General features: G+C 50.1%; 2 protein-coding genes across 3 annotated transcripts in view; one reads left to right on the top strand and one right to left on the bottom strand.

Moving 5' to 3' along the window:
• Window positions 1-3,073: 3,073 nt before the first annotated feature.
• Window positions 3,074-9,031, bottom strand: FOXA1 (forkhead box A1). The gene is made up of 2 exons (XM_047863344.1): window positions 8,532-9,031; window positions 3,074-6,275 (listed from the first exon to the last, which is right to left on the bottom strand). The coding sequence occupies exons 1-2, from the start codon at window positions 8,601-8,603 to the stop codon at window positions 4,911-4,913; spliced, it is 1,437 nt and encodes a 478-aa protein (XP_047719300.1). The 5' UTR covers window positions 8,604-9,031; the 3' UTR covers window positions 3,074-4,910.
• Window positions 9,032-9,216: 185 nt separating this feature from the next.
• Window positions 9,217-13,912, top strand: part of TTC6 (tetratricopeptide repeat domain 6) — a 220,081-nt gene continuing 215,385 nt past the window's right edge. Inside the window, exon 1 of one of the 2 annotated variants that reach the window (XM_047863339.1) lies at window positions 9,217-9,645. The gene's annotated coding sequence lies outside the window, so the exon portion shown is untranslated. The remainder of the gene's footprint in view (window positions 9,646-13,912) is intronic. The other variant, XM_047863343.1, reaches the window with a different exon arrangement.

A 13,912-nucleotide genomic window follows, 5' to 3' on the forward strand; every position in this document is an offset into this window, starting at 1 on the left:
AAAAAAAACAGAACATTTAATCTGTTAAATGTTATTTGGATACACCAAATAGGATCAGTGGTAGAAAATAAAACTTGCAGAAATGGCTGCTGTAAAAAACAACACACCTTATATCTCCCCAAATAGATTCTATTTCTAGATGAAAAGGTTGTAGAATCTTCCAACTTGTTTCATTTTATTACACTCTTACTCTCATGAGTTTCTATTGATGTTAATGATTCCTTGTATTTGAGAAAATCTTATTTCTAAATTTCTGCATAATTTATTGACCTATTTTGTCCAAGGTAGTTTACAAATAGTCAACTTTTTGCACATAATTATCTCGAACTAATTAGACATTATCTTAACTCCATTTAGTTGCAAAACACATTTTACTACAATTCAAATAAGCGATTAAGATTTAATTTTTGAAAATAAAATATTTCTACAAATTTATTAAACATCTATTAAATAATTTAAGCAATTTTATCTTTTCAATGAGTATTTCCTCTTGACATATTGAAGTATCACATTAAAATACATTATAGCTAAATGTTCTACATTATTACTGCTAAATCAACAGAAAACCAATTGATCTTAAGGAAAGGTTAATTAATTTGGGCTACAGGTCTCCTACTTTGGTCTGCATTGAAAGGAATTTGAATTGATCGCAGAAGTTTTTGCAAAGAAACTGAATAAGCATTTTTGTGGAACTGAGATCAAGTTTTCAAAGAGCCAAAACAAAATTTTTACATTTTATCACTCCAGGAACTCTTTTATGCTGTAGATCATTCAAATCTGTTAGACTCCTGAGAAAAACAATGTTTTTTTGTATGCTTTCAGTGAAATCAGTTGAGTATTCTAGGCTTCAGAAAATGAAAACAGAAGTTAAGAACTTTAATAGGATTGTTTGTTTAATCCCTCCTCCCTTAATAATTCTCACCAGCTTATTCTGCTATGAAGAGTTCAAGAAGGGACAATGGAAATTACATTTTATTTGTGACGTACACACTGTAATAGCCATCATGTAGAAACAGACCGAGCTGCCTTCTACTTGGGAACACTTCTAAGTTGTGTAGTTTCTGGTGAGCTTTTCTTCTTCCCTATCTGTGTTTAGTTGTCTTTTTCTCTTTATATCAATTTAAAAAATGCGTCAGTCCCGGAACCAGGTGAAAGTTACATGTAAAGTTCTCTTCCCCTGGACTCCACTCACTCCCAAAACAGTTTTGTTTTCTTCCAAAAGTGCTCAGTGGTGGCGTCGTCACAGCATCGGAGGGCCTCGGCAGCTTTGCTCTAGGGTCTGTAGGAAGGGTTTTGTTTTTTGGGTTTTTTTTCTTCTCACTCCCTCCCGCCCCATCCGGAGACCCCTCCCCCACCACGAGGGAAATTCCTAAATAAAGCGAGCCCGGTGGCCCGCGGCTGAGCGGTCAGCATCCCCTTTCCGGCCCTCATCTACGGGAGTGTCCGAGGTGAAGAAATACAGAAACTCGACGACGAAAAGGGGGGCGGGCGGGGGTCACGAGAAGGTGCCGCGCTCGAGGAGGGTCCCGGCACTCCCTCGGAACCACAGATGTTTTCCTCCTGGCCCTGGGGCGCGGCGCCCCAGCCCCGGGCGTTCCGGCGTTTGTGTGTCCGGGTTTCCGAGGAAGGGATTACGCAGCGGGAGCAGCCGCGGCAACGCGGGCGTTGGGCCACAGTAGCGGTAAAGCGACGCCTGGCCTTCTTTGTTGACTTTTAGGTCTCGGGCTCAACAGAAGATTTATTCGCTAGGAGGGGAAAATGCCCAAACAATGAAGAACTAACTGCACTTGTCACCCCGAGATGCTTGCGGGCCTGCTCTGTCCCTCTTCCCCGGCAACCGGCTGCCTTTGCCCCAAACGGCGCACAACCTAACGCGCGGGGCGCAGATCCCCTCGGCCAGACGTTGCAGAGCGCGCGCAAGGTGCCCGGGGAGGGGGGAGGGGGCGGTTTACTGCCCAGAGGTGGCGGAAAATCGCCTGAGAACCCCACGAGACCAGCTCCCCGAGATCCACCGTGCAGGCTTCTCAGGCAGATTTCCAAGGTAGCCTCTGTGGTCAGCCAACGGCGCTTCGCCCCCCGCAAGCCTAGAAAAAGTCTTTGCCAAGTAACAGAGAGCTAAGGCCGACTTAAGCCCAGAGGGTGAAGCAAAACATTGATATTGCTAATTTGTTAAAGAGAGGAAGGGAACATCACCGAGGGGTAGACGATTTAGATTCAGTGCGGCTGGTAAAATTCCTAGGCCCAAACTCACGCCCTCATATCACATTTGGAATTCGAATTTACAAACTTTTGTTTACCTGCTATATAAATATAAGTAACTATTGAGATTGAAAGCTTTTTCCTCTCTTTGGGACTTTAATGTCCTCCCGAGAGGCCTCTAAATTAGGTTTTGAAATTATTCAAACCAGTTATTTCTCTCTCCTCCTTTCATTAGCTGAAGTGTGTGTGGGGGGGGAGGGCTTGGATTTCTGGATTTTTCTCAAGTGCTACACGCCACCCCTTCTCTCATCTGGGGAGGCAATTACGCGATAATTAAGGGACTCACACAGCTCTTTTTATCTTGTCCGCAGTGTGGAGTGGGGCGATCAAAGTAAAGGCTGTCCAAGTTCAAGCCTTGGCGAGGATGGAGTTCATACACAGGGGCTCAGGCAGGCTAGCCTCTGCTTGGGCTGGTGTTGTTATTGTTGATGTCAATCCGAACAAGACTTACAAAGAAATAGGTGGACTGGAAAGTGAGCCTACTATCAAAGGAGATTAATGATTTTGTGATCTCAAGCAACTGTAGGGGTGTGAAGTTGCATTTAAAAGCTTCTTAGAAGGCAAACAAATCAGCTTTAAGTTCTCAGGAATGATATTTTTAGAAACCGTATTTTTAGAAGTATCTTCACAAAATACAAAATAGCAGCTACCCTGAAATGTCCTGATGGCACAAAGCTTCCCCTGCAGGAGTGAATTAACTTGCCTCCCCTTCACCCCCTCCAAAGCAACCATGATGGTTGAGTTTTGTTTCTCTTTTAATGGAAAAAAAAAAGAAAAAGAGAGAGAGAGTTCAGGATTCTTTGTTGTGGACAACTTAATTTTATCAGCCACATATGATATTTTATTCTCCTAGAATACTTCTCAGATAAGGGAAAATTATACATTGAGGAAGGGGGCACCGTATATTAATGAATTTGATTTCATTGTGGACAGGCTCAAAGGAAGCATAGAAGGCTTAAGCTCATCTCAAAAACTGAAGTAAACATTACCGGGAATAAACAATCTTAAAAATCTCAATTCTTGGGATATCACATCAATTTATCTACCCACTTTTATTACATTACTGTAACTGCTTTTTACTAGCCTCAAGTTCATGTAATAAACATAAACAAAACAATTTTGTTTTAGATCATTTTCCTTTTTGCCATTTATATTCAGTGCCGGACTTTGCAAAATATCATAATCAGAATTCCTATTTTGGACTTAATTAAGGAAAATAACAGAAATACTTTTTTTTGTTAACATTTGATTTATTTAAAGTCCTTAACTGCAAATGATCAAGAACATATTCCACGGCTTAAAATTTATCATTTTTGTTATTTAAATCAAAATATTTTAATTACAATCACATTGATAAAATTAACATTTTTAATTTGTAATTTTAACCATCATTTAAAGTAATTTCAACTATAAAGAAAAAAAAAAGGAATAAACCATGCAATAAATTAACATTGAGAAAGCAAAGAAGAAGAATGAAACCCGTCTGGCTATACTAACACCATGTCCAGCTGTGAAAAGTGCATTAACACTGAATGAAACAAGCACATGATGGCAATAATTAAAATGGCCACAATCAATTGGATTTTGGGATCTTGGACCAAATTTTGAAATACCACTCCCTATATCTTATCTCTCCTCCAACATTGTAATATTCCCTTTTTCCTGGAAAAAAAATATTATTTAAATGGTATAGATACAGAGAAGCTAATTTTATACATGTTCTGTGACCTCAGAATGACATGACAATGGCACTCTGCAAAGCAAGGAGCAGAGTTATTGAGGATTGCAATTCTTGAGGAATTGATTCCCAGGGCTATATGTGGGTAGAGAGGACAAGGGAGAGGGATGTCTTTGTAACTTCTTGGTCAGGCAACTCTTGAAAATGTAGCATGTATAACACCTACGTATTACTTCTATATGTTATGCAAATATATGGAGGATGTCTACATATCTGAGCATGTGCATAAATAAGTTCGTACATAATATATACGTATTCCATATCTGAATGTATCAGAAATGTAAGCTGAATAACAAATGGCTCTGATGTTTATAATCAGTTTATGTTTTGCTGCATAACAGCAGTATTGTCCTTCAAATACTTTTAATAGTCCCTAGTGTCTACTTGTTTCTTCACTCTTTCAGTTCTTATGGTTAAGAGTATTGCCATAGACCTGTAAACTTGTGGAGAGGTCAGGTGGTGGAAGGGGGGGAAGCACAAACAAATATTTTACAAGTTTGACCATCTTTCTTCTTCTTCTTCTTCTTTTTTTAAATAAACCCTGCACAGACTGGAATGTGTCTGGAGGGGAAAGAGGGAAGGGACAGGAATAAGGAAATAGGAAGATTTTATATATACATTTGTGGATCGTTAAACTTGGCAGGAAAAATTTTTTTTTGTTGGTTTGGGATGGGTTTTCTTTGTAATAATATACACAAGGCATTTTGAATACAATAACAAAGTAACAGTCCTTTGCACTGGGGAAAAGATTGTGCACACACACACAAAAAAATGAAATAAAAATAGTTGGGATTTTATTATGCTGTTGTCGGCTCGATATGTGTGGTTTGGTTTGCTGTTGATTTTCTCTCTGTGTGTCTCTCTCTCTTGCTACCAGCATGGCCATGCCAGACAAACCCCCAGTCCCAGGGAGCTAGGAAGTGTTTAGGACGGGTCTGGAATACACACCTTGGTAGTACGCTGGTTCCAGGGCTGAGGGCTCGATGGGGCTCCTGGTGGCCACCGAGGCGCTGCCGAGCGGCAGGCTGGCGGGCAACGCAGCGCCATAGGGCGAGTACTGTAGTGCCTGCTCGTACGCCTTGAAGTCCAGCTTGTGCTGCTGCTCCGAGGAGGACATGAGGTTGTTGATGGAAAAGGGGTGGTTGAAGGAGTAGTGGGGGTCCCCTTTCAGGTGCAGCTGGGACTCGTGGGGTGCCAGGCCATGCGCCGGGTGGGAGGGTGGCACAGAAACCAGTGCCCCTGGCCCAGAGCTGATCGGGGGCGCCGCCGAGGAGGCTGGAGTCTTCAACTCCGAGGCGCCCCCTGTCGCTGTCGCCCCGCTGTGGTCCAGAGTCTGGGGGCTGGCAGCCGGCCCGGGGGCCGGCGCGCCCTCTAGCTGGCCCGCCTTACCGTGCACGCCCCGATGAAGGGGAGAATTGGCACTGGGGTTGGCGGCGCTCGAGGGGTCCTTGCGGCTCTCCGGGCCGCCCTTGGCGCCGCCGCCGCCGCCGCCGCCGCCGCCGCCGCCTCCGCTCCCGCTTCCGCCCCCGGCCCCTGGCTGCTTCTCACACTTGAAGCGCTTCTGTCGGCGCAAGTAACAACCGTTCTCAAACATGTTGCCGGAGTCCGGGTGCAGCGTCCAGTAGGAGCCTTTGCCTGGCTTGTCCGGGGATCGCGCCACTTTGACGAAGCAGTCGTTGAAGGACAGCGAGTGCCGGATGGAGTTCTGCCAACGTTGCTGGTTCTGCCGGTAATAAGGGAAGAGGTCCATGATCCACTGGTAGATCTCGCTTAGCGTGAGCATCTTGCTGGGCGCCTGCTGGATGGCCATGGTGATGAGCGAGATGTACGAGTAGGGCGGCTTGGCGTGCGGGTAGCTGCGCTTGAAAGTCTTGGCGTCGCCGCCGCCACTCGCTCGGCTGCGGCCCAGGTTGGACGGCGCGTACGCCATGGGGCTCATGCACGGGTTCATGGCAGCGGCGTAGGGGCTCAGGCCGTTCATGGAGGCCGCGGGCTGCGCGCCCATGGCGCCCATGCCGCCGGGGCTCAGCGTTGTCCCCATGGCCGTCACGCCCGCAGCCGTCATGCTGTTCATGGCGCCCGCGGAGCCTCCTGGCATGCCAGCCACCGCGCCCGGACTCAGGCCGGCGCCCAGGCCCGGGTTTGCGTAGGACATGTTGAACGAAGCTGGGGTCATGTTGCCGCTGGTGGTCATGGTGTTCATGGTCATGTAGGTGTTCATGGAGTTCATAGAGCCCAGGCCCGAGTTCATGTTGCTGACGGGGACCGAGGAGTAGGCCTGGAGCAGAGATAGCAAGTGAAGAGGCCCCAAAGGGCGGGGTTAGTGGTGGGCGCGGGCGGCCGATCCTCCCGGGGCAAACCCGGAGATTTGCAGAGAGCATTTCTGCAAAGCATAGGACCCCCCACCCGGGGCAAACCGTCAGGCGCCCTCCCTAGAAAGAGCAAAAAAATGTCTTGCGCGGCAGGGGAAAAATCCTATCGCGGCAGGCATGAAAGAGAAGCGCTCACAGAAAATATGTCCCCAGGAAGATGTGTAATCGCCTTACATGCCAGGCCCAGGGGCCGGCTTCTGGGGTCCCTCCATCGCCTACCCCATCCACGCCAGTTGGTATCCCAGTCTCCACCCCAGGCCGGCCTCAGCGAAGCCCTTTTGGTTAAAAGGAGTTTTAACCAAACTAGAGAAAAAAGGCGGTGCAGCCTGGGGGTGTGCAACAGAAACACCAGCTCTGTGCCTATCTTGCCTAAGCCTGAGCTGACCGCGGAGCACTCTGTTGTACGGGGTGGCTGTTAATTAAACTCTCCCTGATAGGACTAATCATTCATGGCCGTATGACCCATCCATTTCTCAACAACTGGCTTTATACACCTTTAGCATTTTTTTCCCCCAAATGGTGACTTTGTTATAATATTTACGAGTAGTGTTTCCCATCTACTTGTAGCAACTGTAATATTAAAAGGGAAAGAAACTCAAGTTAAATAAGTTTGGAGAAAAATTAAAAATAGATCTACAAGAAGAGAAGGGGCTGGGAGGGGTGATTAATAATATCAATGCACTACACTTAACTTTAGCATGACTTCACATGTACATCTCTTTAAGACATTCAAAAACTTGCATCAATTTCGTTATCTATTTTCAGCCCCATAACATTTAAAAATTTTGGTGACACAGTTTGTTGGTATAATCTATTTTGTTTCACATACTGTTATGTTGCTGCGGATCATTTCAAAGACTGGCTTTAAAATCTCACTTTAAATTTCTAAATCAAAGTCGACTTACTTTCTCTTAATGCTATTCTATTTCTCAATTCTCAGCTTTAACCTATAAGGAAGCTCTTTCCATAGGGGACTTCATTGACTAGTGGGTCAAGATGACTGCATTGAATTAAACCCGAGGAAGAATTCTGAGCTCATTTTTAAGCCAACAGTAGGAGAAAACCCTTATCAACAGCAATTTGGGAATGCACTATATATGTTAACAGTATACAGTCAGAAACATAAAAACTTCTGATAATTTAATAAAAATAATATAAATTTTTTCATCAGCAAATACAATTCCATTTGAAAACATAAAATCTGTACAGATTTAACACTCTGCTATGGTATGCAAATAAACTCAAGCTAAGTTTGTAAATATAAAAATATACAAATCTAAATAAAACAATTACCATAAAAATATTTCCTGATTCTACATTTTTCTGTCCATGTCTTAAAGTATTTTTTACTTTCGTTTTTTTTTTTCTTTTCTTCTCCCCAAGATTATTCCAAGGCAATATCATTAAGTGTTTTTAACAATGGTGAACTTTTGGGGGTTAATCGCCAGCTGTTTCCAGGGAAATACTTCTAGTAGATGGTGGTCCTGCCTGTACCTGGTTTTCCTCACAATCCCTTTGTGCACATTGTAAAATAAACCACATGAACGTGCCACCAAGGGGACAATGAAGAGAAACAGGTTCCCGGTTCGCCGTGCTGGAGGAAAAGTCAGTTCGCACCAGCGCCACCCAGCGGTTCTACGGTAGAATGAGCACACTTCTCCCCAAACAGGGCTTTTAAAGAAGTTTCATAAAATTTCGGAATCGTTTCATTATTAAGACGCTCGACTTAACGGCGGCGCGCTTTCATCTGAAGACATCTTCGAATTCAACCATGGGAGGAAGAGGTCGCCCTGCAGACAAGCTCTGTCTTTCCTAAAGTTACCTCCAACTCGTGCCGGCGCCCGCCCGCCAACCCGTGGCACCCCGGGCCTGGTTCCGGCTCTCGCTCTCCGCAAAGAGGCAAGTGCTTTCCAGAGAGGGTGCTTTAAAAGCCCACAGTTTTCTAAAACCTTCTGGCCCGCTCCAAGCGCCGAGGTCCAGCCTCCCTCGCGGGGCAGCGGATCCGGCTCCAAGGCCCGACCAAGGCCTGGTCGGGATCACATCGGGTGGTGGGCAGACAGCGATGGCACGGAGAAGGCGCCCACAGCCGGCCAGCCGCCCACCCTGCCGGGCGTCCCCCCGCACCGGCTTCGGGAGCGTCCCGCCTGCCGCCCGCCTCTCACCTCCTGTGTGTCCGCGTAGTAGCTGTTCCAGTCGCTGCTCTCATGCCCTTCCATCTTCACAGTCCCTAACATCCTGGAGCCACCCTGCCCGATGCAACCATCCAGCCCTGTGCGAAGCGACGGGGCAGCCGCGCGGCGCAGGGCGGGGGGCGGAGAGCCGAGCAGCTGCAGTCACCCGAACGCCCGCGCCAGCCCAACGCCACCCTAGCAAGGAGGAAGCCAGGCGCTGCGGGGCGCGGCGTGCGCGGCGGAGGCGGCGCGGCGGGCGGGGGCAGGCGGCGGCCGCGGAGCGCGGCGCCCGGGAGCGCCTCCGCGGGAAGTGAGCGGGTGGCCTCTGCGAGACGAGTGCAGTTGAGCTGATGTGGATCTTACGTCGCTCGAGTGCCCACCTCCTCGTCCTCTCCCCATTTGTCCGCCGCACAAAGACGCTCGCACCTACAAAGCCCGAGGTGCACCTGCGAGGCGACCGCCCGCCAGTCCAGCCGCCGCGCCTCCCGCCCAGCGGCGCTGCCACTGCGCGCCCCCTGCTCCCCCGCCCGCCGAGCCCCCTCCCTCAAACCCGGCCCTCACTTTGTTTGCAAAGCAGCGTAATTGGTTTAAGCCCGGAGGCTGGGGGAAGAGGGAAATGGGGTGGGGGGGGTAACCCCCTTTGAAAGAGGAAAAAAGAAAAATAGGCGGGGCCGGGCAGGCTAACGAGGGTTCTGGATAGGAACCGCGCAGCCGGAGAAAGGCTGGGGGCGGTGGCGTTGGAGCCCCGGCTCGCAGGGCAGTGCCAGCTAAATGACCCCAGGGTCCCTCCCCAGGGGGACCCACCGCCTTCCAGGGGCCGCCGGCTGCAGCCCCGTCCCGCGCCCCTCTTGCTCTTCTGCCCGCTTCCAGCCCCCACCGTCCTGATTACTGACCCAAAGTTCAACCCTGGGAGACTGGAGAATACAGACCAACCCCTTCCCCTGATTTCAGGCTTGCAAAAGGAGAAAGCCCCACTTTTGCCCCTTCACTAGAAACTCGGCCATCTGAGTTTCTCAACCTAGCCGAGTGACGTTAGGCCTATCTGGGCTCCTGGCTAGCAGAGTGGAGACGCTGCCACGAAACCCGTACCTGCGGCTAAGAGCAGGTGAGTCACAGCACCGTTTTTATATCTTTATGACATAACTTTTTTTTTTTTTCCGCCTCGGTCCGCTCTACTTCCCTTGTCATCTGTAGCGATCATAAAGAGGAAGAAACTGAGAACAGATGTCTGTGTGATAGGGCAAGCGCATCCGAGTCGGGCCGTCCTCCTCTGCCCAGCTCCTCCTCCTCCTGCCCCCCTTCTGCAAACCCCGGGGACTGAGCTGTGGCGACCGTCTGGTTTCTGATAGGGAAAGGTCAGGGGGAGGGGACATCTCCCTAAATGCGCGCGTTAACTGGGAGAGCATGAACCGAGGTGCCGGAATGCATCCGCTCCGTAAGGGAGGTGCCAGGCTTGAAGCCAGGGATGGCGTGCGGCGGTCCCTGGTCCCATCCCAGACCCAGAGGGGCCAGGCTAGCGCCCTGGGCGCTTGCGTGGTTCCTAATGGGTCTTGGACATTGGCGGGAAGTTTTCCCCCAAGCAAATCCTCTTGGTCCTGTAAGGTCCTGGATAGTGGATTGCCCACAAGTCCTGGGGAGAAGGACCAACTGATAAGCACTGAGTTGGTGATAGGCTGTGGGATGGTGCGTGTATTTCTGAGTATATGACTGTGCGTATGTGTGAGCTTCTTACTGAGTGTGATCATGTCTGTTTCTAAGTGTGTGGGGTGACCACGTGTGTGCTGTACCCTAGGTAGAACCCACTAGTTTTCTTGAAGTGACAACAAAATTAAATCTTTCTAAAATGACTTAAGAATCTGCAAAATATTCTTGCTTGGCAAAGTTTTAAGCATGTTATTAATCTCATATTAAGAAATGTGTTTTAACTTGTCTTTCAGATACCTTTCTCCCCTTGTACTTTGTTCTTTCAAATCTTTCTTCCTTGAGATCTGGCAACAGAATTACGTTAAATCCTTGAACCAAACAAATCTCTTAAATCAGCAGGGGAGCACGAGAGGGTGAAGATGTGCAGTTAAGGAAATAAAAAAGATAAAAGCATCGGATTACAATTCCTTTTTTAACAAAAGGGGGGGGTGTCACATTGTAAGGAATGGAATGAGAGTGAAATTAAATCCACCTGGAACTCAGAGCAGGCGCCTTCTCCAACTGCAGCCTGCCCCTGTGGCTGCAAGTGCCACCATCAGTTTGTGTAAATGTATCTGTAAATGTGTGGATCTGCACAGCCTTCTCAGAGCCACCGCCAGAAACTAATTCTTTTGTGCAAAGTTCTCATCAGCAGCAGGACCTTGGTTTCATTTGTAAAGTACACGGATGCTTAGCTTCCTGGGCCTGATGGGTGTGTGTGTGGGGGGGGGGGGTGGACTTTCAGTGCTAATGGAGCTTCCTTGTTCCTTCCCACAGTGATCCTCCAACGCCCTCTTGGCTCTTCAACAAAATCGAGCATGACTAGGGTATTTTCTATGGGTAGTAACAACCTAGTAATAGCTTCGGTACACAAAAAGCTGGTGCTTTAAGAAGTGGGGTGGGGCGCTGTTGTTTTATGGGGGGGGTCAATTAAAAAATCAAATATTCTTCTTCTTTTAGCCCACTTTCTAAACCTACCAGAGCTCATCTTTAAAAAGAAAAAAAAAAGTCGAGGAAAAAAGCCTATAGCGGGATGTCCAAAGCAAAGTTTTTACAGGGCTTCTTCAAAGCCCAAGACTGGTGGTGAAGAGTGGGCTCTGACAACTGTAGAGCACTGATCCATCTTTAGAGTTCCTGGGTCGCCGCTGGAGGAATTACCCGGCTCACAGCAGCTCCTGTTATGTTGGGAGGGGAGGGGCGAGGAGGGGCGGGGGGGGGGGGGGGAGAGCGCTGAATCTTCCTGCAGGCGCCCCCGGAGAGCAGAGCCAGGGGAGTCTGGAACTCCGCACTCCTCCCTTAGCCTGAGATTTTAGTTCATAGAGCTGACTGCCTGCGGCCAAGGAGGCTGGGTTAGCTCCCAGCCTTTCTTCATCTCAGTGGCGATATTCCAACACACCTAACAAATTTAGGAAGTGAAGTTCTAGGGTACTCAGATGCCAGCCAGTCATTTCCCAGAGTTTTAAAAGCCAATCATCAGGGCCATGCCGGGTCTTTGATTTAGAAAATAAACAACAAACAAACAAATAAAATAAAGCTGCAGTCTCAGGATTGCTGGCCGGTAGGTAGCCAGGTGCCATGCCTGGTTGCTGTAGTCTACTCGTCACAAAACCTCGTCTCCCAAATAGGCCCTGTCTTTACGCTTTGCAGGAGGCTGTGCTGTGCTTTCCTCGGGAGGCTGGGTGGACTCGAGGGCAGCCACGTGGCGGCTGCTGGGGCGTCTCGGGCGGATCCCGCTCGGCTAGGATGGGTGTGCGCCAGCTAAGTGCAGCCCAGGGGAAGGCAAGCTCCTCAGTCGGTGTGAGCCGCAGCGGTCCGTAAGGTGGTGCGACGACCGTCCAGGTGGCCTGGGGCTGAGGAAGCGGCCCTGCCCTTCCCGAAAGATGCGCCTTCTGCGCCTTTGGGGTCCGCTCCCAGCGCAGTCCCGGCTGTGGCGGCGGGCGGTACGACATTCACCCGCCAAACTCGGCCACCCTCGCTTCCCTTTCCCAGTATTACCTGGCTGGGATCTTCTTCCTCAGATCTTCACCAGGGCTGGGAGAAGCACGGGGTGACGACGGCGAGAGACGGCTCGCGCCTCAGGCCTTGGGCCCAGCCCTCTGTCAGTGGCTGCGCCGGGGTCCTTCCCATTTAGCCAGACTGCAGGGTGCGCAGGGAGCAGTGGCGGCGGGCCTCTGTGGTGCTCTGTGGAGCCTCCCGAGGACTTCCCTCTGGGGGTCTCCCTAGTCTGTCCCCTATCTCCACCGGCTTTCCTCCCCACAGCGGGCTGTGGCCGGGTCTCGACCGACGTGGGCCCAGCCGCCCTCGGTGCAGGGTGGTCCGACCTCCTTCTCCGCACACCCCCACCTGCCACCCAGATTAGAAGTTTACAGCCTTCGCCTGCGGGGCAGAATCAAATGCTAGGAAACTGAGACCAGCTGTCTTTCACGTGGTTCAAAGCAGACCTGCACTGGGACTCGGGTCCGTTTAGGACTGAGGGTGGCCTGGGACGCCGAAAGCAAACTGTTTGCACTTGCGTGTGACTGGCCTTCGCGAACCGAGGTGTGTGTCCGAGCCGGGAAAGGGGCCCGGGCGCCGCAGAGAGCGGCCCCCAGCGCTGGCCTTCAGCCTCCAGCCCACGACTCGGGAGGCGCCGCAGCCCAAGACTTTGGGGCGCACTGCGCCCAGGGGGCCAGGAGAGGAGAAACGTCGAGCTCCCGTTCTTTCACGGGCTTTCTTCTTTTCCTTTACTTTTCTTTGTTTTCTCTTATCTTCCTTCCTCTGCCTTTCCTTCGATCGTTACATTATTAATCAGGAAATTGATTCACAACTCCCACGGCGTCCGACCCTAAGGAGGTAGGGGCCCTGGGACCACCTTACCAGCCTTGTCTGGCAGTTTCCGGCGGAGAAATCTCAGGTTCCGGGCCGCGCCCTGGCCCAATGTTTGTACTGAAAAAAAAAAAAAAAATCTAGTGTAATATTTTAATCCCAATTCTTTATCTCTGGGTTTGTCCTTTCCCTTACTGCTCCTGGAGCCGCCGCCGGGTTTCTGAGCAGCCTGGGGCTCAGGCCTGGCTGGCCCGCAGCCGGATGTCGGAGCCGGAGCTGTTCCCTACCCGGCCTTGCCCTCGGGCGACAAAACCGTCCTTCTGGCCTTGAGCTAGGTCGCCTTGCCAAAATCAACTAGCATTTTCATGTATTCAAATGAGAAAGGTTGGGAAGGGCTACCTGCTCTCTTGGGCAATCCCTAGCCTTGGAAGGAAGGAGTAAGCGTCCTATCGGTACTTGCAGAGAACTGGAAACTTCCCTTCCTCGACGCCGGAGTAGCCTACGTGGCGCCCCCGCCCAGGCTGGGTCCCCAGGCTGTCGCGCATCTCTAGGCAGCTATGTTCCCCAAGTTACCAACCGTCACCTCCAGCGAGAGGAAGTGCCCGGTCCCAGCTAGCCTCTCCTCACCCCTGTGCACCTCTTCCGCTCTGTCTCTGCTCAGTGCCGCCCATACTTTCCTCTGGCTACTTAAAAACTGCTAGGGTTGGGGTCCAAGAAGGACTGGGAAGTGCACGCTTCAGACACTGAGTTGGAAAATTAGGGGGGATGTGACAAAGTTTAGGTCTGACAGCAGAGAGGGAAGAGAGTGGTTGGGGCCCTACTGTGTGCCACCGACTAGATGGAGTGCTTTGAGATCCGGGCATTTGCCCCATCTGCTGCCCCAG

This window comes from Prionailurus viverrinus, chromosome B3 (genome assembly GCF_022837055.1).
Source record: "Prionailurus viverrinus isolate Anna chromosome B3, UM_Priviv_1.0, whole genome shotgun sequence".
Classification (NCBI taxonomy): Eukaryota; Metazoa; Chordata; class Mammalia; order Carnivora; family Felidae; genus Prionailurus; species Prionailurus viverrinus.